The sequence below is a fragment of the Battus philenor genome, unplaced genomic scaffold (genome assembly GCF_028537555.1).
Source record: "Battus philenor isolate CCGP_79_NKW_IND1 unplaced genomic scaffold, ilBatPhil1.0.hap1 SCAF_13, whole genome shotgun sequence".
Classification (NCBI taxonomy): Eukaryota; Metazoa; Arthropoda; class Insecta; order Lepidoptera; family Papilionidae; genus Battus; species Battus philenor.
Window position 1 is genome coordinate 9,322,581 of NW_027181675.1, and position 23,135 is coordinate 9,345,715.

The 23,135-nt window shown below is 31.0% G+C and overlaps 1 protein-coding gene across 2 annotated transcripts in view; it reads left to right on the plus strand.

The window, feature by feature from the left end:
• mol (dual oxidase maturation factor 1 mol) overlaps positions 1 to 22,446 on the plus strand; it is a 62,028-nt gene extending 39,582 nt beyond the window's left edge. For both annotated transcript variants that reach the window (XM_068777194.1, XM_068777193.1), the window contains 9 exons: positions 14,437 to 14,613; positions 17,611 to 17,668; positions 18,813 to 18,950; positions 19,486 to 19,711; positions 19,787 to 19,998; positions 20,404 to 20,584; positions 20,922 to 21,080; positions 21,193 to 21,306; positions 21,946 to 22,446. In XM_068777194.1, the coding sequence (XP_068633295.1) occupies positions 14,449 to 14,613; positions 17,611 to 17,668; positions 18,813 to 18,950; positions 19,486 to 19,711; positions 19,787 to 19,998; positions 20,404 to 20,584; positions 20,922 to 21,080; positions 21,193 to 21,306; positions 21,946 to 21,994 (1,302 nt within the window). In that variant the 5' untranslated portion in view covers positions 14,437 to 14,448 and the 3' untranslated portion in view covers positions 21,995 to 22,446. The remainder of the gene's footprint in view (positions 1 to 14,436; positions 14,614 to 17,610; positions 17,669 to 18,812; positions 18,951 to 19,485; positions 19,712 to 19,786; positions 19,999 to 20,403; positions 20,585 to 20,921; positions 21,081 to 21,192; positions 21,307 to 21,945) is intronic.
• Positions 22,447 to 23,135: the final 689 nt, after the last annotated feature.

Sequence of the window (23,135 nt, forward strand, 5' to 3'; positions counted from 1 at the left end):
CATAAAGCCTTTGGAAAGCTTAGAATAATTAAATTAAAAAACGATAAATGTTAAGAACTTCTATAATTAACAAATATGTCCATATTTAATTTACAAATTTACTATTTATGCTATGCATTAAAAATACCTTTTAAACGTTCTTACATATGATATTCAAAGATAATACTTCCTAAAAGTCAACGTTGAATTAAAAAGAGTCTATAATCATTCTTCATTTTATATCCTTCATAGCACGTGTTTATTGTGGCCGATTTAACATTACCGATATTTCACCATTTACACTAAACCTGTTTAAGTTTAGTTGTAGAATGACGAAAGCATAAACAGAAATACAAATTCAACATCAGAAGGGATATATCTACTTCTGTATTACAATTTATAAGACTTTAAAGTACACTTGAATAATAAACATGTACATTGCTTTTAAAATTATAATTAGATAGATAACAAAGAGAAACAGATCTCTACACGATGAGCCGGCGACTAAAGGTCTTTTTGCGACCTCGTCAATGTACTCAACTACCGCAATTGAACACACAATCGCATACTAATACACACAGACATAAGCAAGTATGTCTAACACTTGCAGTCACTTTCCTAAGAATATTTTAATGTATTATATTTTACTTTAAAACCTTACAAATAACATCATGCCAATTATTGCATAACTGACGGTTATTTCTGAAAATAATGTATATACCGAATAGAACTATAAATATAAAATTAAATAGTAAATAAAATCTATTCTTTGTGACTTATCGACTAAAAAATTGCAAAGTTAATCAACAAAATTTTTTTTTAACTGTGTTAAATTCCCACTGTTGATACTAGAGCCTTTTTTTAGAAAGTGATTTGTGTGTGTCGGCCATCTTGCGAATGTTTGATCTCACCATATCTCAATAACAAAGTAATCTACAGTACAAATGCGTCATATAGTCATTTAATTTAAAAGTTTATGTCCAGTGTGTCAGTGTTATGATTATACAGAATATTTACTTGTGGGTGTAAATTTCATTTATCAGATATAGCTTTAAAACAAAACTATTTACAATCACTCTGCATAATCACTTATAAATATTTTTATCATAATTCAATTTTAGTTATTGGAATGCGACAGGCCAATAACTTCTGGCAGGGCAGGGTCTGCAAGGACAGATAGTAAACCATAATTAATATTATTACGTAGTTTAACAGATACGTTTAATTTTAATACGTACGCTCACTGTACTATTGTTACTTTATTTATTATTTCTGAAAACAATTTGAATGGGGTGTACCGTACATTAACTGACTGCTAATACATATACCTTTTTAACGCTTTTACACCTATAACCAATCATATTATGTGCCAACGTAAATACTCTGTTAAAATTCAAAAGTAAGTAAAAATAATATTTGTTATTTTCTTCTATGCGATATGTAAAAATTGAAGCACTTATGAAGATTGATAATATCCGTAGGTAGTGAAATTTTATAAGTTCATTTCTAAATTCAATTCATACTTGCGTAAAGGATTTAAATTTATCCAATAAAATAATTACTTTGATATAAGGTATCGTTTATTCATCACTGTTATGACGCCTACCCCTTTACTCATAAATACAAAAGGAAACCACAAGAAGTACTCGGTCCGTACACACAGTACATGAGCCTAATTTAAATTAAATCTGAAAAGCCGTTCATGAATTTATATTTAAAAACTATATATTCATCGAAGGGAAGATAACCATAACGATTTTTCACATAAGTTTGACATTTATGATGTCACGTTACTAATTAGTATTTTTATTATTAAATTTAGTTATAACCACGCAAAACCTAGAAAATTTTGCCACAGATTAAATAAAAATAAAATGTAAAATATAACCTTTAATAATTTACCAGTTTACAGTAGGTATTTGAAAGTAACTGAAATATGAAAAATTAACTTTTGACTATAGAAGCAAACTATTAGTACTGACAAAACAGGCAAGCAAGTGAGATCATAATATTAATTACACGTTATCTGTTCGAGCGGAGCACAATTCTCTTGATTCTCAATGCACCTATCTAATCGGAATATCTCATTACTGGGCCTTGGCTCGAATACCGTCGGTCCGTTGTTTTTATGCCGAGCTGTCATTTGAGAAGGTTGTACTGAAACACATTCAATGCAAACTAGTTACGGTAGAGTTGTTAAAACCTAATGACACCAGTTGTTCCAAAAATAGCCAAGTTAGAGTTACAAATGATCCTTTTTAATACCACAATGATACACATATGTACACGTATTTTTGACTCAACCCTTATACAAATATCTGTTTTTATTTCAGTACGTAAGTTCAGTAAGTAAGTTTGATTTAATTATGGTGCTATTCAAAATGATTATTTGTAAATTTTATGAAATAAAAAAGATATATTAAATTTTTCACCTTTTGTAGTGAAATTTTACATATACTTTTAATTTTTCTTATTTTACGTAACGGAATGACATCAATTAATAATATACATATACATATATTCCATTTCGGAGTTTGTGCAATAGTGCATTCGTTTAACCTTGAAGCAAAGTGGTCAAGAATTTTTTGTAGTTGTAGTGCTTCTAAACCGGAATTATTAAAAATAATATCTTAGTCATATCACATTGATGCTTGATTGTAAAAATCGACACCGCATTGACATCACAACCATTTATTAGGAACATACCGTTTTTAAGATTACACCACTAATACACGCATTATTTCACTAATAGTCCTAAAGAACTCTGGATAGATCCGGACATTCATATTCGCAACTAAACGTCTATTTTACACATTTTATTGTTAAAAATATTTTAAAATTTTCTTTGACATGATAAAGGTAGAGATAAATTATTATGTTAGCGTGTTTTTAATCTAAAAAAATAAAACGCATTATAAATTTACTTTCTCTGTGAAGCAAAATACCAAGGACACTGGCTGCGAAATTATTTCATAATTTATCTGCCAGGAAAGAACCCGACAACTCTTAACTACACAAAATTCGTTTATATTTATACACAGTGATTGATTTTAGATGTAAAGGCTTCAAAAGGACAAAATTTATGGCTCATTCACTGCTAATTAATATATGGGTACACCCTATCCAAAAATCAATGGTTTCAGAAGTAATTAATAACATAAAGATAGCAAGAAGAAGCATTTTTAATATTCAGATTACTACACCTTAAAATTAATTATTGTTCACTATTTTTCACTGCAGACTTTGTACTACCAGAAGTTATTAACCTGCTGTATTCCTATAGAAAAATAAATTAATGTAAAATATTCCAGAGTAATCACTTTATACAGCGTGATTGGTTTTATTGAAATCCGTGAAAAAGCTTTACCGGTTTCAGCTGACAAATAAGCTAATGTATAGCCCCTTACAGCCTTTACTTCTATAACCAATCAGTATGTATATTTCATAAGTTTCAAGAGAAAAACTATATTTAATGAGAAATAAATTTGGTTGTATTACAATTATGACAATGAAACGTGATGTGATAATAATTTGAATTAGAAATAATCATTTCAAAATCAAGTTTGAATACGACTTCGAAATGTAAAAACTAAGACTTTAAATTTTTTTAGTAAAAAGATGATACGTAAAGAATGTTTAGCCAACGCAAACGTGTTCCCTGATCAGATGATGTTGTCGAACTATTAACAAGGTCAAGTTCCGAGTAGTCGATCGGAACTCGCGAGTCACTTACATAACGCCCAGCCCACATCAAGTGCAGCGCTATAAATAGTCCCTTGGTAATAATTAAACTCCATATAGCGTTAAACGAGGTCATTAACTTGTTACAAATATAGACACGCCTTCCTATTTTTTTTTTTTTATATTATAGAAGAAGAATATTTGCAATTTGAAACGTAAAATTTCATTCGAAACACATCCCACAACAAAGACATTTGTCTCTAACATACTTATTATAAATTGGTAATACAAAAATAATTCCGTAATCATGATTAAAAAGACTTCCATTTTCACTACTGTTCATCTTCTTGTCATATTGTTTTAAAGTTTTTTCCATATATTCCAAATTTAAAGTCATAATGTCATGGTCATCATTAATAATGCTATAATTATTATATATAAATTTAAATTCAACAACTTCCAATTGAAAGAAAGCTTAAATGTCCCTTTGTATTTACAAAAACGCATTGAACCGAAACAAAGCTAACTTTAATATAGTACCAAATGTCTAAATTCGCTTGGTTATTAACACCTAAGAATTTCTAATGAAATTGACGTTGTTTATTTAGTGAAGCATTTGTGTTTATTTTATTTGTGGATATCGAGTAATATCATCTCCTTAATAAAGGTGACAATAATCATTTATAAGTTGCAATGCAACTTAAAATAATGTGTGGTCATTTGCCAAAGACTTTTCTAATAATTAAAACACACATTAAACCAAAAAAATAATTATCATTTCTTGCCACTATAGAATACACGAGTAAGAAAACTTAACAATGGCCTCATCCCTTTATTTTGCAACATAGGGTATAAATGCTATTTATATATTTACTAGACATATTATAATTCCATCGCGTAAATATATTTCATTAGTTCTCAGCAAACATATATTGTTATTTAAACTAACATTGCAATGTTAAATGAAGGTTGTTTGCTTATTGTGACACTGTTAACTAATATTTTTTACGAAAACTTAACTATTTTAATTAAGAAGTGTCTGTAAAATTGCATAACACTAATAATGATATACGTACGCAGTTAATGTGAACTGAAACTTGGCGAGACTTGCAAAGGTTACTTACTATTGTTACGCTAACTTCCTAATCCTTTAGAAAATGAACAAGGACGAATATCATTCAAACGACTCGAATAACACGAAGTAGTTTTAATAATGACCACAGTTTATATAATTTTTTTTTTTGTGAAACCTTGCATGCACGTACTATATATATATATAAATATATATATATGTATATATGTAACATCTGACTTATAACGTTACGTCATATTTTTTTATTATTATTATTAAAAATATTACATTGACAGCTACAGAAATAAATCTGAAAGTAAAAAAAGATTCGCATTTAAACATTTCATCACCATAATCATGTCAACACACAGACGCCAAGTGCAAGCCATAAGACTCCCCCAAAAATCGCCACGTGATAGGTCTTAAGCCGCCCATGTCTATCGACTTCCCACGACCTTTACTAGGTCTTTGGTGTAATATATTTATTCAAATAAATCTATTTCAATTACTCGCACTTTTTTAACAATGATATACTTAATCAGATACATAAAAGTAAAGTATTTTTCCACTAGACTTTAACTATGGATAAGTGCGCAGCTAATGCCTTCTCCTTTTTCTTTCTACGACTCTTGCCAGCCATACATTTACGGATACACTTTGATGGTCTACAGTACGTCGTTGTACCAACTTCACATAAAATGGACTCGCACCATCACATAGATGTCTCTCCGGGACCACGCGTTCATTGGTCAAATCAAATAGCGCGCTTCTTCGGGTTTCTTTAACACATTTTCTTCTTTTTTCACGAAATCACATCCTGGAAAAACAAGCAGCAAGAGCAAAAGCATTACATATCAATAAGTTGTAACAATGCGTTCAATCACTATACAGCGTGATTGGTTATAGATGTAAAAACTTTAAAGATGTACAGTACCTGGCGATAAATATTGCACATCGATATGCAATATTTATCACCGGGTAATGTAAGTGTATAGCTCAGTTGTGTGCACAAAGGTTTAAAGTTTTTACACATAGTGCGCATCATTTTTTCTATTCGAGTTCGACAGTCCAGAAACTTCTTGCAATACAAAGTCGATAATACAATAATTAATTTTAATGTAGTAAATAATAGTAATTTATTATTTCTAAAATCATATACTTATTTAATAGTTTTTACACTTATCACCTATCAACCTATGTATTATTGAGTAATCGTGTTCATCAAGAAATCAAATATACCTTTAAGTATAAATTATCGTTCCTCATAATTTTAATGAATTTTTAAATAAACGACGATAATTACGAGGTCATTATGTAGAGGATGTACAGATCTTTAAACTAGAGGTAACTGACGTTGTCCGTCGACGTTGGCAGCTCACGTCACGTACCTTCATTTTATGTATTTTGATGAAATTAACAAACTGCTCAACATGATACTCAAATGTTACCAATCATTAAAATTATGTAGTAAAATGTACTAAACGAAATTTAGTGTTTTTATTGTTATGAGAGTATTATAGTAGTCGATTTTTGGAAATAGTTTATCTACCCTCTCTTGAAAAACGGTAATGGGAACATCGCTTACAATAAACGTGGGAACGTGACGTAGGAACATCGTTCAACGAGTCGTTGTAATACCGGTGCTGCTATAGAATATTATTCTTTTAAGGATGATTTTTATATTGAATGTATATTGAGTTTTATCAAAAACGTAAGTTTCAAATAATTAGAATCTTACGTAAGAAAATACCTTCTTTTACAATTCATTTAGAAATCATTTTGTAACGGAATCTAGCCTTCTGTTTATACATTAAAATTACCACTATTTCATACAAAATATACCCATTAAGGCTGTCTGGGTATCTTTGAATCGTAATACTATTTTTTTTAATGATAGTCCAAACCAAGAACTCTCTCCTTTGCACGTCACTGCAAGGATCGATGCCCTCCCTCTTAGTTACTAGAATATAACTCTTAGCACTAAATGTTCTAAGCACAATAGGACCTTAAATACTAGATAATTGTAAACTTCCTGAGGCGAATAGACTCTCTGAATTTGAAGGTATGTGAGGCGTATCAACCTTACTGTTCTCAACCTTAAAGTATGAGTAACCTTAAAGAAAAAAGAAGACTACTTGTTGACGTAGTATAAAATGAATATAGAATAAAGATAGTAATAAATGAAGATATTACTGAAGTACCAATAATGGGGATTGTTAGCCATTATAGCCCAGAGGTCCATAATAGGTATAGGACTGAGGCTTGCGATCGTAGGTCGCTGGTTCAATTCCTGGTCTCTTTAAATGTGTAGGAATGCTCACAAACTAGTTTCCAGAGTATGCGCATCAGCGCCTTCTGCGTACTATAATACCACACAGTGATCACCAAACTTTTCAATGGGCATCCGTGAGCTAAAACGACGTCGGCCAATAATGAGAACCCTTACTCAGCCACGAACTCAGTACGGCCCAATATATACTATAGCGCTATTTTTCAATAATAATTCCATAGAAAACAAAAATTTTAGAGTTTTTAAAACTTAAATTTACAGTAATAACTTTTTAGCACAGGGCTGTAAACTCTTTTCGAGTAGACTCCTAAATAACACGCACAACTTTCTAAAAATGCTGACAATTTTTTTTTTAATATTTATCACAATAAACTCCTCAACAAAATCTATTTACTATTCTGAATTCTAGTTATATAATCTAAAACATTAATTAACTCAGTTCTCGAAAATCCGACCAATTCACTTAAATGAGTAGGAACGTAAACTAGTGCGATCTAAACAACTTGTCAAAAACTATTTTTGGTAAATACTGAATGGCTTGACTAAACCAATAAAGCATGGCTCCATCCTTACAACAGAAGGCCGTTAAACATCAATTTCTCGCCACCATGTTTATTGTAATTACTATAGACTAGGTAGTTACAACTTTAGACAACGAATCTGGATGTAAGAAGGAAAAAATCTCCAGTGTTCTTTTATTTACCACATACAAAACAATATCACCTAATTTAATTGGTACTTAATAGGCCATTTAATCTCAATTTATACTTTTTAATAAAAAAAATTGTAATTGTATTTAAAATTTAAATCACAAGAATCCACTAGTTTACCTTCGCCCATAGTCTGCATGTATAAGAATAACGCTAGGTCATATTCTTGATATCAAAAATGCTAAAAATAAATCTATAACTTGCGCTTTAATAATAATGGTTTTATTCCATATAAAAATATTCAGATAAATATATGACATAAAATTAAAAAATTATTATGAGTAGTATTATGCAATATTATTATCTTTTAAAACCTGCACTAAGCCAGTTGGCCTGTTAACCTTAATTTGAATCCACAAATAACTAATAAATAACATTATAGATATAATATAAAAGTATAACTCGTTGCTGTGATTAATAACTGGTTTCGGAATCCAGCTTTGTCACGTGATTTGTCACATGCCATATAACACGCTCTTTTATTAATTTTTAAAGCAAATTAAAATTATATATTTATACGTTTATACGTAATTATATATATATATATATATATATATATATATATATATATACGCACATAGTTTCTACATACAATATGTTTCAGAAGAAAATTAGTAGCCGTGTAGCTGTGTATAGTGTGGTTGCTTACAAGTAAAAGTGAATCTATAGCTCATTTGCTATCAAATAAAGTATATTACACATGTATACAAAAATCAACGCCTTCAGAAATAATATATTACGTAATGATAATAATACTGTAAAAAAAGAAAGTGTTTTCAAAATTCTAACACATTTTCAAACAAATTATCTGTCTGTCTATCAGACTTTATGTTGCCAGAAGTTATAGGTCTGTCGTATTCCTACAAAGTTTACAGTAACCACTTTATACTGAGTAATTGGAAATAGATTTCAAGGCTTTAAGATTTTTGCCGGCGAAAGTGTTATAGATTTACCCCAAGAAAGCCCTGTAAACAATCGATCTTTATAATTCAATATCTCTGGCTAAAAACATTAATTAATAACAGGCTTTAAGCTTCTTTCCTATCTTTACCTTTCTGAACAAATAGTTTTAATAGTATAACCGTTCCATAGCTAAACTATCTTGTGTTGCAAGATGTAAAACAATGTAATTTTTTTTGAATAATTTACAACCGTTAAGTATGAAAATTTCTTTCGATATGGTTTTGTAAACTAAACGTTAAGAAATACCTAGACCTGATGGTTGCTCCAAACAATAAACCCAAATATAACATTTTCTCTCTTCTCTCATCTTCCACTAGAGAAAATTGTTTTAAAAGTAACATTTAACACTTTTTGTGCAAAGGTTACCAGTTTATTTCGTGAACATAATTCATATCAAATAAAATGGCACAGCATCAGCAATAATCTTATCAACAATATATCGAAACAACGATTAAACTGCTGCATGCTAGTAAATCAAGTCAAGAAAGATGAAATATAAAGCGAAAATAAAATCTATTAAAAAATAATAGAAATATAGAACGTATAAGTTATTGTTCTATATTTCATTTAAGAAACTGATTTCTTAATAAAATTATGAGGATTATGAATCAACTATAACGTTACCTAAACTGGTATACCACGCCTTAGGTATGCACGCGGCAAGACGGGGGAAGTATGAGGTGGTATTTATCAGTTGCAGTGGCGTACTTGTTTTATTTTTTTTAAGCCCTCGCTTTTCTAAAACTCGGTACAACGGTTACAGAAATACTATGTCCGATGAAGCTGTAAAAGCCAAAACAGCTAACAGCGCGCATCAACATCGGAATACAGCCAACTATGAAGTAAAATAGAATATCGAATAGTTAGCAGGTTATTACAACATACAAAACCTAACTAGAGTATGTAAACTAAGCAAATAATAGAAACGTGAGGTGGCAGTAGGTGACGCAAGATAAACATTAAAGATAGTAATGAAAGATGTGAAATGATATTGAAGTATACAATCTTAAACCCTCTCCAGTTGTAACAGGAAACTCGCTTTAACACAACGCACTCGGTAGCAATTAAGATGACTTGAGATTTAAAATGTTATTCTTTATCCTGTTTATTATCCATAACGGCCATGGCATCTATACCCGCCCTTGCTATCACCAGTAATGGAAACTGAAGGCCAACGAGCCTCGCCTTTAAAGCATTTGTTCCTTCTCCGATGATGCCCGACCTTTTCAGTCAATTCATCGAATTGCTTTCCGGGTGAATATAATCAAAGGAATTTTAAATAGATTCTTAAGCCTTTTTAAAAGTTATATTCTCTAACAAGCATTTAACAAAAAGTAAAGACATTAATAAGAATCATATCATTCATATTATCTTCTTGGTTCAGTATATTTAAAGGTAAGGAAAAATAAAATAAATTTTGTCATCCAGTGTCAAAGAATAAGCATTGTGGACAATAATACACGAACAATACAATGTGTAAGTTAATAATAATTTGTAAATTAATAAATAATGATTAATATGATTTTTTTATATTTTTAACCTGTACACAAAATAGCAATATAAATAAGGTTAGCATTAGAAATAAAGAAAAGTTTAGTTTAGTTTTATTAGTAACTCTTTGTGGGGGATTGTGTAAAACACAGTCCCGTGTCCATGCCTGAATTATCATACAAAAAATTAAAAAGTTTATTAAACTAAATAACCCTATCACAATGATTTTTAAGTGATAATAAAGCTTGGTAGTGAATTACTCTACTACTGTAGTAAGGATATTGTAAAAGTGTCACAAAAAAGCCGTTTGAGATTGTAGTGTGACTCAGATCATGACACGTTTGGGATTCTCATAGCTTGATCGTTAAAGTATGATCGGCATTATGATCCTAATGAAAAATATAATAAACAACCAATGCCACATGAGAAGAATGCTAGAAGTGTGACTAAATACACAGATAATTCATTGCGTTGTTCAGAGGAAAATGTAGATTTGTTAATAACATTTTCCTGTAGGGACAGTAAAGTTAAAAAAAAAAGTTTAAAGTAATTACTGTCTGCTCAAATTTACATTTATAAGACATTACTATTCCGATTGCTAAACATTTCGTTGCAACTTTTAAGTATTTCCGGATAAATCTAACCATGAAAAATAACTTCATTTTCCTTAATTTATTTGGTTTTTGACCGTCGTAACACTCGTCAATATTTCCTATATCGCACTAAGTGTTTCAGTTTCCTCAATCTTTTAGCTTTTTTTGCATTGTTATTATATATATTATATATATATATATTAATTTTTGTTCCTAAATAAACTACCTACAAAATGAAACTAATTATTAAACAAAAAAAAATATTTCGATATTCGATAATTAATTATATGAATTTTTTTTACTATTAATGTAGAATCACGAATGTTCAATAAATTTCTAACTAATTATAAACTTCTTTTTACGATATCAACGCCCATACAAATAACAAATTATATAAAAATTACTAAAATTAAATTTCCAATTTGTCTAGACATTTCATTATTGTGAAATTTACGACTTCATAACAAACATTTGTTGATTACTCTCTTTCAAAGGAACCTTATATCCTAGGAAAGGCAACATTATAAATCGTATATGTAATGTATAGGATTTATATCATCAGAAATTAATACACATAAAATAATGAGAATAAATCTATAATAAATGTAGTATAAACCGCGAGTCCAGACAACCAAGTTCGGTGACGCACTCTTGAACTCGTTGTGACATATCTGCCGAGGTTATTTGAGGTAATTCATCTTATGCGGTTCGACCAGCACATGCCAAAAAGCCTTTGGAAGCTTAAACTAAACGGTTTAAAACACTAAACGTTTTTTATTTTGTAAAATTTTCTTATATCTTATTCTTATAAACCAATTTTATACCTTAAGAATTTAATTCATAAGAATTTTTTTTTGTTAATGTTATTTTGACTGAGTTAAAGAAAGAGCTTTTTGTAGTAATAAATATATTTATAACATAGAACGGTATACTATAATAAGTTTGATACATCGAGTAGCCTATTGCTGGCATAAAAACATAATAATATGAAAAACATACAATTAATAACATATATCATATTTAATTACGACAGTCGTTGTACTTTTGCAGAATTGTTGACGTACACATGTAAATTTAACGAAATATACGAAGTAAATAACAGTAATTCAGTTATATAACTACATTAAATATATTTATAATATTTTTAACAACTACTCTAAACCTATTATTACTAGAAATCGTGATGAAATTATATATCAGCTCCTTAAAATAAATATATTAACTCACGTCTTATGAAGGTCAGCTTACTGTGTTATAGACACTGCTCATTCTGTATTGCAAAATGAAAGAAAAACACAATTAGGCAAGCGTTACTTATATTTACAATACAAGGGCTCGGTTTAGATAAATCTTTGTTTAAAATTTAACGCCGATTGCAAAAAAATAAGCCAATTTGCTGTTAAGGAAATTTTCGCATTAAATCGCAACGACAAAAGCATTTCTTTACGTAATTACTACATGTTTCATTAAAATTAACATATTGAAGCATTTATAATCCTTGTCCGTAGAATAACGAAGTAAATTTGTGTTCTTTTTTTTATATATAACGTAGAAATTAATATAATGGCCCATACGAAAAAATTCTAAACAAGATGTTAAAAACGTGCCACAAGCGAGTCTGAATTATTTATAATTTATTTTAGGGAATATTTCTCCGTCACGTAACTTTTTAGAATTAGTCGGTGTTGGTTTTTTTTATGGTCCCCGCTGGGGACCTCTCGTACCCCTATCTTTGGGAAGGAAAGGGTCGTTTTATTTTATTTAATAATTTTTTAACAGTGCTTTATTTTCCGCGGTCTTCTTGCATTTTTATTATAATCTCTCGTACTTTATCTTTCTTTCCTCATTTCTTCTACCTGTCTTTTTCATTCGATCTTATTCATCCTACACTTCATTCCTCAGTTTTACCTTTCTTTATTTTAATTTTGTTTTATTTGCTATTTAAATTAAAAATATAAGTATTGGTTACAGCATATTAGCTGTTTTATACACATATGTACCATGTAGTATCACAGGTAACCATTTATCCATTAAGTATTTTTTCTCAAAGTTGTCAATATATAGTCACAGAATATTGACATGGTTCCGACTTCCGTTCAAGAGATAAAACCTTTAACTATGAAAGTAAAGGTCAGTTGTTTTTAAAACATAAATAACAAATGGTGTTTATATTTAGTATTTTCTATTTAAAGATCAGGTTTTTTTTTTAAATAAAAACAACATTTATATATTTTTATTTTACCACTATTTAATTTCTTAAACCAAAAGGTCTTTGTTGGTATCAAATTTATTTTTATAATTTATTGTTTAACTTGCTTGCGTTTAATATAGATATGTAGAAACTCCCAATTTGTTGCAATATTTTATTTTGTCTTAAATATATAGAGATAAATTGCAATACATATCTAATTAGACAACTCCGTAACTTTTAAATCAGAATTTGAAGCCAGTGGATTCATCTTGATGCATTAAGACAAAACAGTCTGAAAATTGCGCACTACGATTAATGTATCCACTAGATGCTTTATATTTCGCATTGTGCACAATCTCAGCATCGAGAACGCAATTTAATATGCTTTAATTATCTGTTAGCGAGCCCCATAGAGCGGCAAATTCTACATCCGTTTCCCGAAGGCGAATGCAACTGGGCCATTTCGTAAGCGCAAAACATTCCGCCACGTCGCACTCCTCTCGGCTATTCGGTTAAAACATATACAACTTATCACATTATTATTCTTTTCGAAATAACAACTAATTATAGAATAGGGAATAGTTTGCTTATGGCATATTAAAAATAAATGTAAAGCTTTTTTGCTTTATTACGTCACTTTACAGAAGGTCATTATAAAACCAACACAATAGTTAAAATTTCCACAAAACAGTATTGTGCTAGAATATGAACTACTAGATGTCTCGCCGGCGTGGCTCGCAACATTTTTTATGGATGTAATTTCATAAAATCCAATCTTGGTAATTTTTAAGACGCTAAAAAGAATATTCTGGCATATTTGATACCTAAAGGAGCTATAGTTTGAAAATATATATTTTTAATGAATTCAGCTCATTTGCGGGTAGAATTTTGTGAAATTCATTCTTAGACGACTTTTACTTTACAAAAAAATTTTTCTACAAGATTTCAAGTCTTTAAGCCTTATGGTTTCTGAGATATCGTGATGAGTTAGACGAAACAAGACGCAATAAAAGAAGTAACATCGATCGCGTTCAAATAACCAACACCTTTTAAGACACATTAGCATTTTTTTTTCGATTTCTTAAAATTTCTGACAAAGAGTTTCATTAGGTAATTTCTTCAAATCGTCATTGTTGTATTAGTAACAATTTAATGGTCTACATTCTAAGACCCCGCCTGATTGAAATAGAAAAATTCAAATATTATGCAGTCTATAATTTTTTAAGTAAATGTGTTTCAAAATTTCACATGGTTAGAGTCGCGAGAAGGCGCTGGATGCACAAAGCGCAAGTACGATCATTGTGGAGATCTCTTTCTGGCTTGCAGTGAATGTCTATCGGCTGACATCATAATGAAATGTTTTTCGGATATAACAAAACTTGTTTGTGGTTTTCTTGTTGTTTATTTATTACTAGTATACTTAATATTTTATTACACTTACTGACCATAACATATGAAATTTTCAGGCAGGGCGAGCGATGAAGGGGTGGTTCGATGCTTTCCGCGAGGAAGGCGGACCGACCCTATATGCATACCACAACCGTACGGCGGTGGCGGCCGATATACCGGCTCTGGCACTTCTGCTTGCCGCACTTACGCTCTACCTGGCATTTCTCGCGGTCTTCCCTGGGATTAGAAAAGAGGTAAACTTAATTGTATTTTATTTGAACAACTTTTGCAGTTTTTCACATACATTATTGATTTTTCTCCTAATTTTAAAGTCGACATCGCTGTATTATATAATACAGAGATAAATAATATTCATTGACGTATTTTTTATGTATTTATTTGAATAAATAACAAATACGTTACATTGTTATACTAACAACAACAACCTTGACTTATTATACTTTTACCCATTATATTTGATTTTATTTATAGGCCTAACACATTTACATAAAAACCTGAAGTTTTATTGAAAACATTTGCTTGTTATGTCATATACCAAAATATTTAATAATATAAAAAACTCATTTTTTTTACGCAACCCAAAGCAAATTACGTGAATTTAACAGCAAATCATTGCTGAATGACACCTGCCCTTTTTTCTTTATTATTCAAATGCATGGTTGTCAGTAATCACCGTTGGGATAAGACCATTCTTTGTACTTCACATTTATATTCTTTTATACTGATCCATCTCTTTTGATGGCCTGTTGATGTACAATAACAATTCAACAAATATATATCATTAGAACGAAATCGCTGCTATGATCGACCTTGTAAAAGAATGTAAGTTAAATAACATCCGGTAAAACCTACATTCTTTTAAAAGACCTATTTATTTTTAAAGGCAACCTAACCTCTGTGAAACAAATCACTATATTTTTCTCAAAAGCAGTCATACAATTTTAAGACACAAATATACTTATACAAATCGTAGTAACATTTCATAACAGAAACGTCTTCATTACTCAAGGGTCGTCTGAATCATTCATTCATATTTTGACTACAAGGTCAAGATTGTGTGAATAACACAATTTAATATTAACAACGAACCAAACATACGCCGCCATTTGTATTTGATTCAGCGTCCATGTTAGTGGGAAGGGAAATTGACGTATACAATATCAATAAAAATGTACTCAAAATTTAGCAATTGATTTTTAAATAGATAATTTTTACACATTTGTAAATCAAGTACAAGTGTATTGTTTTGTAATATAAGTGGTATTCTTATTTCGATGCCAGTCTAGATGGTAGATGGTAATGGAAAATAGGTGTAAAAGCTGTAAAGTGGTGATAGTCACGTTTGGCAGAAAAAAGTTTTAAAACTTTTAAACCTATCCGGTCACCAGTTTAAAGGAGACACTAGAAAACATAATACATTAATTAATTATTATTTTTAAATGCATCAGCCTATAATTTACGGCCACACGTCTGCTGGAACGTGTATTAACAATAATTAATTATAATACATAGTAAACCGAATTTTAAAAAATCTTTTACTTAATATGTTATCAATAAGTTATTTATTATTTTGGCAAAAATCGATTTTGGGATAAGGTGGACCATATATTAATTGACAGTAGATTAGCCGTACATCCATCCCAAGCTTTTACATCTATTTCCAATCACATACGAATAATAGAAGATCGACCAGATTAGTCTTTGAAAATAGTTTATTTTGATTTTACTGTGTGTTGCAGAGAATAACTTAATGTAAAACAGATTAAAAATTCAAATAATAACTTCACCGTAGGCGTTATATAAGGCACATAAGACAATTAGATTGAATATAAATACATTTATTATACTATTTCCTTATCATTTTTCGCTTACCATTAGAACACAAGCATAAGGTATTTACTAACAAAAATCAAAATAAAAACCAGACATGGACGCTAATTGTAAACCAGTAACTAAGTCTGTGATGACAAAGTTATGTGATAGTTAAAACAAATCTGTCATATGAGAATGCAGGAGAGGGATGTAAGAGGAAGTCTGAACGAAATGCAAAGAATGTATAGAGTGACAGATATTTCGAAGAACGAAAGAAGAAAATAAAATAAAAATCGAAATTGATAAAATCGTTTACCCTTGTGAACTAAGTTCCTATCCCACATGTGGTGTGAATGAGAGGTCCATGAAAACGGGGGCCATTAAAAAAACACTACCATAACCTGTTTTAGTCTAAAGGACGCGATTATTTCGAAATATTTTGTTACTACACGAAATATTATATCTTACATCTGAACTTAGCGAATACAAATGCACAAACCCGAATGACTTTATGTTCAAACTGCGATAGTGACTGTTTATGTACAAATAGAATTGCAGTTTTACCACTCAATATTCAACCTGTTTGTCTTATGGGTTCTCAAAGGTTTAACATTTCAATAATAATATGTATAATTATACAAATTATTCAAAAATTCTTGTGAATCCTTTATACGAAAGAATTCTGGAGTAGAGACCACGAAGCGAATGAACGGATGAACAGACGATTTCGTCAGTGTCATTGCGAGATGCTGAATACAGGCCACTTTAAATCGGTTTTATTGGAAATATTGGGGAGAAGCGTATGTCCAGCAGTGGACGTTTTGCGGTTGAATTAATAATGATGATTATCTTTTACAATCATTTGATTCGATTCCTTGACATTACACAGACGGAATCTTGCTGGCAGACAGTGGAGCGAAATGACATTTTGTTGACTTTATAAAGAATGAAGTTTACTTTCATTCGTCTATGTATCTCCACATTCTTATGGTAATTGCTATTTCAAAGAAATGTTATCTTACGTGTATATACTTATATGTATGTATATATCTTATACAAAAAAAAACGCCGTAAATAAGTAAACGCTCTCACTCGCCAAACACCGAGTTACATGGCCACTCATAACGAGAGCAGCGGGGGCACTAAAACCGAACAAGACATGACCACGACCATTCTAACAAGAGTTCACGAAGATATGTATATATATAAATGTAGTGTGCTTGTGTGTGTGTATATATATATATATATATATATATGTATATATATATATGTATATATATATGTATATATATATATATAATATATATATATAACTGTAATAATATATATATATATATACCATTTGATAGTTCTGCATATACAAGACAGTTTTTACCTAATTCTTCTAAAATAATTTGAAATTTCTTATTTTGTTTCAGAAATTCTCAACGTTTACAATAGTGACGCTCAGTCTTTTCGTAGGCACAGTGATTCTTGGTAAGTAGTTTTGTTTTAAAGACATAACAACAACAATTTTTATAGAACCATTTAATGTCACCTCAGTAGGTTATCGTTAAGATGCTCACAGTAACGAAAAATAGGTTTCCAAAAACAATTGTTTCAAATACATTGATACAATAAGCGATACTGAAACCGCTGCACCGCGCCATGGGTAAATGCGCGGCGAGACGTGGGGGAAGTATCGGCCGCGCTGTTCCGTCAAGCCAACATCAACGCTCGCGGCGGCAGCACTTATACTTGATTTTCGTTGGTACCCAACTCGTCGCGCAGGACTCAGGAGTGGTACATCAATTATGATAGAATTATAGTAATACAACGTGCTATTGCCCGAAATGAATTTGTTTTATATCTATCAATAGTTTTAACTATCCTTCTATAAAACCATTTGGGTGGAAATTGATTTTCATGTAAGATAAGTTATTAGTTAACTTGTTGTTGTTTGTTCAGTATAAGATTTTATATTACTTTGGTAAACTTTTTTTCATTTTAAGATAAATAAGCAAATAAAAGTTATATATTTTGTATACTTTTCATTTTTATTCATTATTATAGTATATTGGAAACTGAATTTATGTGGCATTTTAACCTGTTTCTCCATAATTAATTTTCTGTTTATTTCCCAAAAATTAAAAAAATTGAAAGGAAGGGTAATATTCAACAGTACGATGCCTATAAATTATAAAATCATTAAATTTTTTGCAGAACCTATAGCACGAGTACGTATTTTTGTTCGGTGAATACCATTTTGTGTCTTATTCCTTAACTAAAATCATATCGCAATCTTTTTAAGTTATAATTAATTAATTTAGATCATAATTTATTTAAACATATACTACATTTTTGACAAAATGATTATGATTAATGGCCACGAAGAACTGGTGGCGATCTTTGGTACTAAATCTGTGCTACTTTTTAATTATTTTGCTATGAAAATTAAAAATACGGTGTTAGTAAGTCCGTACCATATTGGTACTATAATTAAGTTACATTGTAAAGTAAATAAACTAAATTTAATTAAACAATTTTACCGTTGGCTTAAATACTTATCACGTGTTATTACAATAAGTGTTATACTGTTTATATATATTATATACATCTATAACAAAATATAACGTTTCAGTGTGCAAGCACGGCTCGTCATGGCACGTGGCTGGTGCTCGAGTGGCCCGCGCAGCCTATCGCGCCTTCTCTGCCGACCGCCTCGACTGCTGGCTGGCAGTTCACGTCGGTCTGGGACACGTAAATGTTACTCTCACCGGTACTTTAATTTTTTATTCATAAAAAATTTAAACGACAACCTCATACAATCAGTACCACCTAAATCGACCGCTTTGACGGCTTTATAAATATTAATAGAACATAAAATCATGAATTATAAATAACCTCGTGGCTTAATAGATCAATTGAACTCGATTAACTTAGGAAGATCCTTTGTTACTACAATTATGTCTTTTAATTTTTGATTGGATTTTTAACATGGTGTGTCCACCAAAACTTAGACAAAAAAGTTTGTGAAACGAAAGTAACCTACAGTAGTGCCTCTTGGGCGGTATGGTTTTAGTGTTGACCACTAACTGGCACGGGTAGCATAGGACGTCCACTCGCAAGATGAATAGACGAACTCGTCAAGGTTGTTAGAAGGTGCTAGATGAAAGTCGCTTCCTATCGTCACTAATGGAAGTCTATGGAAGAAGCAGTGGGCGTCTTACGGCTAAAATGATGATGATGTTACGATTTCAATGTATAACTCATTAAACTAACCAAGTATGAACTGTAATATAATAAAATTCCAGCTTTATCATGGGGTAATAGCACAACAGGGGACCCAGGCGTGGACTATAATGAACAGTTTCGCTGGGAAGAAGCTGGCGCTATCCAAGAATGGTATCGTAAAGGACTAGTTCGCGGCTTACCATATCCTCTACTATCAGTAGCAGAACATTTCGCAGCAGAACACGAGGGATTTGAATGGGGGGCAAAGTATCGTGCGGCTGGTTACACGACGTCAACGTTACTCTGGTAATAAAGGATGTTGATAATACGTTTGTTAAGAGAGAACAAGATGCAATAACCTAATTAGTTGTTTGTATACAGGACGGCGTTGGCACTGTGGCTCCTTATGAATCTACTGTTGGTGGTAGTCCCGAGATACGGTGCCTACGCTATGACCTCGGTCGGTGTCACCTTATGCGCTGCAGCAGGAGGCTATTGGGCTTCTTTACCTCATGTGCCCCTGGTCGTTAGACTCGATGGCTCTATGCTATTCTTCTCCCTAGGCTGGTGTTTCTACTTAGTGCTCGTTGCAGGTACGTTTGATAATGAATCACAAGCTCTAATTAATTTAGAAATAAAAAAAGATACCGATTCTCGACCAGATTCCGAATTCTATATAATATAATATTCAAAAATCTTCTTATTAGGCCGACGCTGGGTACATACCGCTTTCTACCGATCCTTTCAGATATCTTTCGGAAGAGGCACATGTCCAGTAGTGGACCACTGGAATTATGATGGATATTCCTACGACTATAAATCATCAAAAACTTTTTAGAGACCCCTAAATTATACATTTTGTACTATTAAACATTTATATGGCATGGTGACGATTGGCAAATAGAATAGATTAAAAACAAAATTTTTTACCTTCATCTCGTTAATAATGTTCAACACTATGTTTTTATTCAATTTATAATATTTTATCTTTTTCACAGGTTGTTTATGCTTAGTAGTAGGTCTTGTGATAGCCGCATTGGACCTGATGTGGCCGCATCGATTCTCAACAGTGCTAGAAGTGGATTACGACACTCCGTATGATCGGCACGTGTTAATCGTAGACAGTCGACAGAGAGCCCGTCCCCAAGGGCAAAGCTCACTGCCAAGCAGAATTCTTAGGTAGCTGTCTATTTTGTCTATCTTGAAAATTCATAGTCACTCTTTTACATCACAATGCGTGGTTTTTTTTTAAGAAATGGTGCGTCGATACAAAAAATCATAATATTTTTAAATATTTGTTTTTTTTTTTTCCGAAACAACACATTTAACAGAAAATTTTGACAGTTCCGGACATAAAAAAAACTGTGTATCTGTAGTCTAAATATGTACTACATTCATTCGCACAATAATTATTAAATATTACGTTTTAGTATCTCTATTATAAAAACAATGAATTTCACCAAAATTGTAGCTTTTTATATATTTTACTCAGCATGTTTACGAATTGAAATTACAGGAGACTTTCTTCGAAAACACGTGACGCGGAGCGCACTGTATCAATGTCGATAGTAAATGAGAATAGCGAGCGTGGGCGTGACAATCCAGCGTACCAACACGAACCGAGGAAACCAAACTCACCGTGGAGGTATCCACTCTTTAGAAGACAAATTGACAGGTATTACTTTTTTAAATCGATACAAGAATTTTGTTTCGTCTAATTTTTTTTTTCAATGGGATTTTCACATAAAAATCTTCATCAGCCGTAAAAATACTTAATTTTTTTTTAGGGTCGATTCTGCATCAAGTATGGGATCGAGTATTAATGGCAATACTTCTGGCATCAAAATGTCACCACTGCCCGGAAACCCCTCTTCTAAATCGCTTGCCATTTCTCCACACAGGTATAAAGTATAAAGTATATTCTTATTACAAGTTTAAATATTATACATTTTATTTTTACCATAATTTATAACAGTGGGCGGGGCAAATTGCTAGTGCAATCGATGACCGCTGAGGCCAAAAAGGTCTCAAGTGGCGTCTACCGGTCGGTACGCGGCGTGGGTTACCCTCCACAGAGTGGACCAACGACATCGCGAGAAGTCGCTGAATGCGGGCAGAGCAAGACCAATTATCGTGGCGATCTTCGAGGGAGGCCTATGCCATATAGTAGTCATCTACCGGATGAAAATAAGAAGAAACGTTCATAACAATTATAAGCTCTTTTATAACCAGCGCTCTTATAAATCTTATAGTATTTAACGCAATAGTTAGAGCAATTTATTTCAAAGTCTTTAGTGTAGTATAAAAGTATAAAAACTTATTACATTGGAATTGTAAATTGTTATTGAAAATCTATGAATGGGGTGCTATGTCCAGGTTCTGTTGGAAATGTTTTAGATCTTTTTTTTTAACTTCAGGCAAGATTTTTGTAATAATACACGTATAATACATATAAATAACATGTATTCTCTACCTACTACTACTATTTACAACTAAATTATTAAAATACGCTTGTAAAACATTGTAACTTCATATTCCAGGTATCGCCCTCAACTGCCGGCAGCTGAACGAATCAAAGACATGTGGTGATATAGACAATACATTGACAATGTGATTACGATGTCTACAAAATTATTTGTGAGACCGCATGAAGAAATTCATGACGAGAAATGTATATGTAATATTAATTGCTACTGTAAATATGTAAATTGTTAGATAATATTCTAAATTATAATGAACGTATCCAGTGTAAGATACGCCAGGCTTTGCCTAGCTTATATTATATAAATAGCGAATTTATAGCTGACAACGACTAAGGAGTGAATACTTCGTGCCATGAATAAAAACAATAATATTGATCCTGCGTAAGTCGCAAATTGACGCAATGTGATCTAATCGCCTGAGTCGTTATATGATTTTCTTTATCGACACATTCAAATGATGTAAACAATTGCTCAAGAATTTAGAGTAAATTAACTATATTTAAAACCCTGTATTTCTTTTGACTGTTGCTATTTTAGCGACTTGATGAAACAGTTATATTTCCATCAAATTAATGTTTATTGAAATTTATATATAATTTGAAATTATATACAATATTCCGTATGCCTTTTTAAAAGCATACCGTAGTAACTTTCATATTAAAAATTAAATAAGATAATTCCATCCTACACATATATCCTTAGATATAATAATGTATGCATTATTTTAAATACATAATAAAATATGACTCAAGAGACCTTGAAAATTATGAAATATCACGTATTAATTAGCGAAAGGAAAATTACCTTTTCTTAGAATCTTTGGGTAAAACTGTGATCGTATAATATTTATCTGCTTTATTTAAAGATGAAGTCATTTAGGTATATTAATTAGCTAAGTTATTTATTCTTCATTTTTTGAAATAAAATATGAATGTGTACAGCCTTAATTCGACAACAGTAATGAACAGATGTTAAATGTGAAAACAGACAACCATATAAGAAACAGCGGCATTTGTTTTGAATTGTTATTGTTGGATAATATTTTTTCTAAAATAAATCATATGGCTAATTAAAATAAGGCAATTGTAAATTGTACAATACTTTAAAAACATTGTGAATAAAACAGAAAAAGATTTAAATATCGTTACAGTATTTTAATTTAGCAGAGATGTTTTTGTAATAACGATTTCAATGTGTACATATTGGTAAAGAGTAATGATATTTATTGTGATGAAATAGAATGAAAA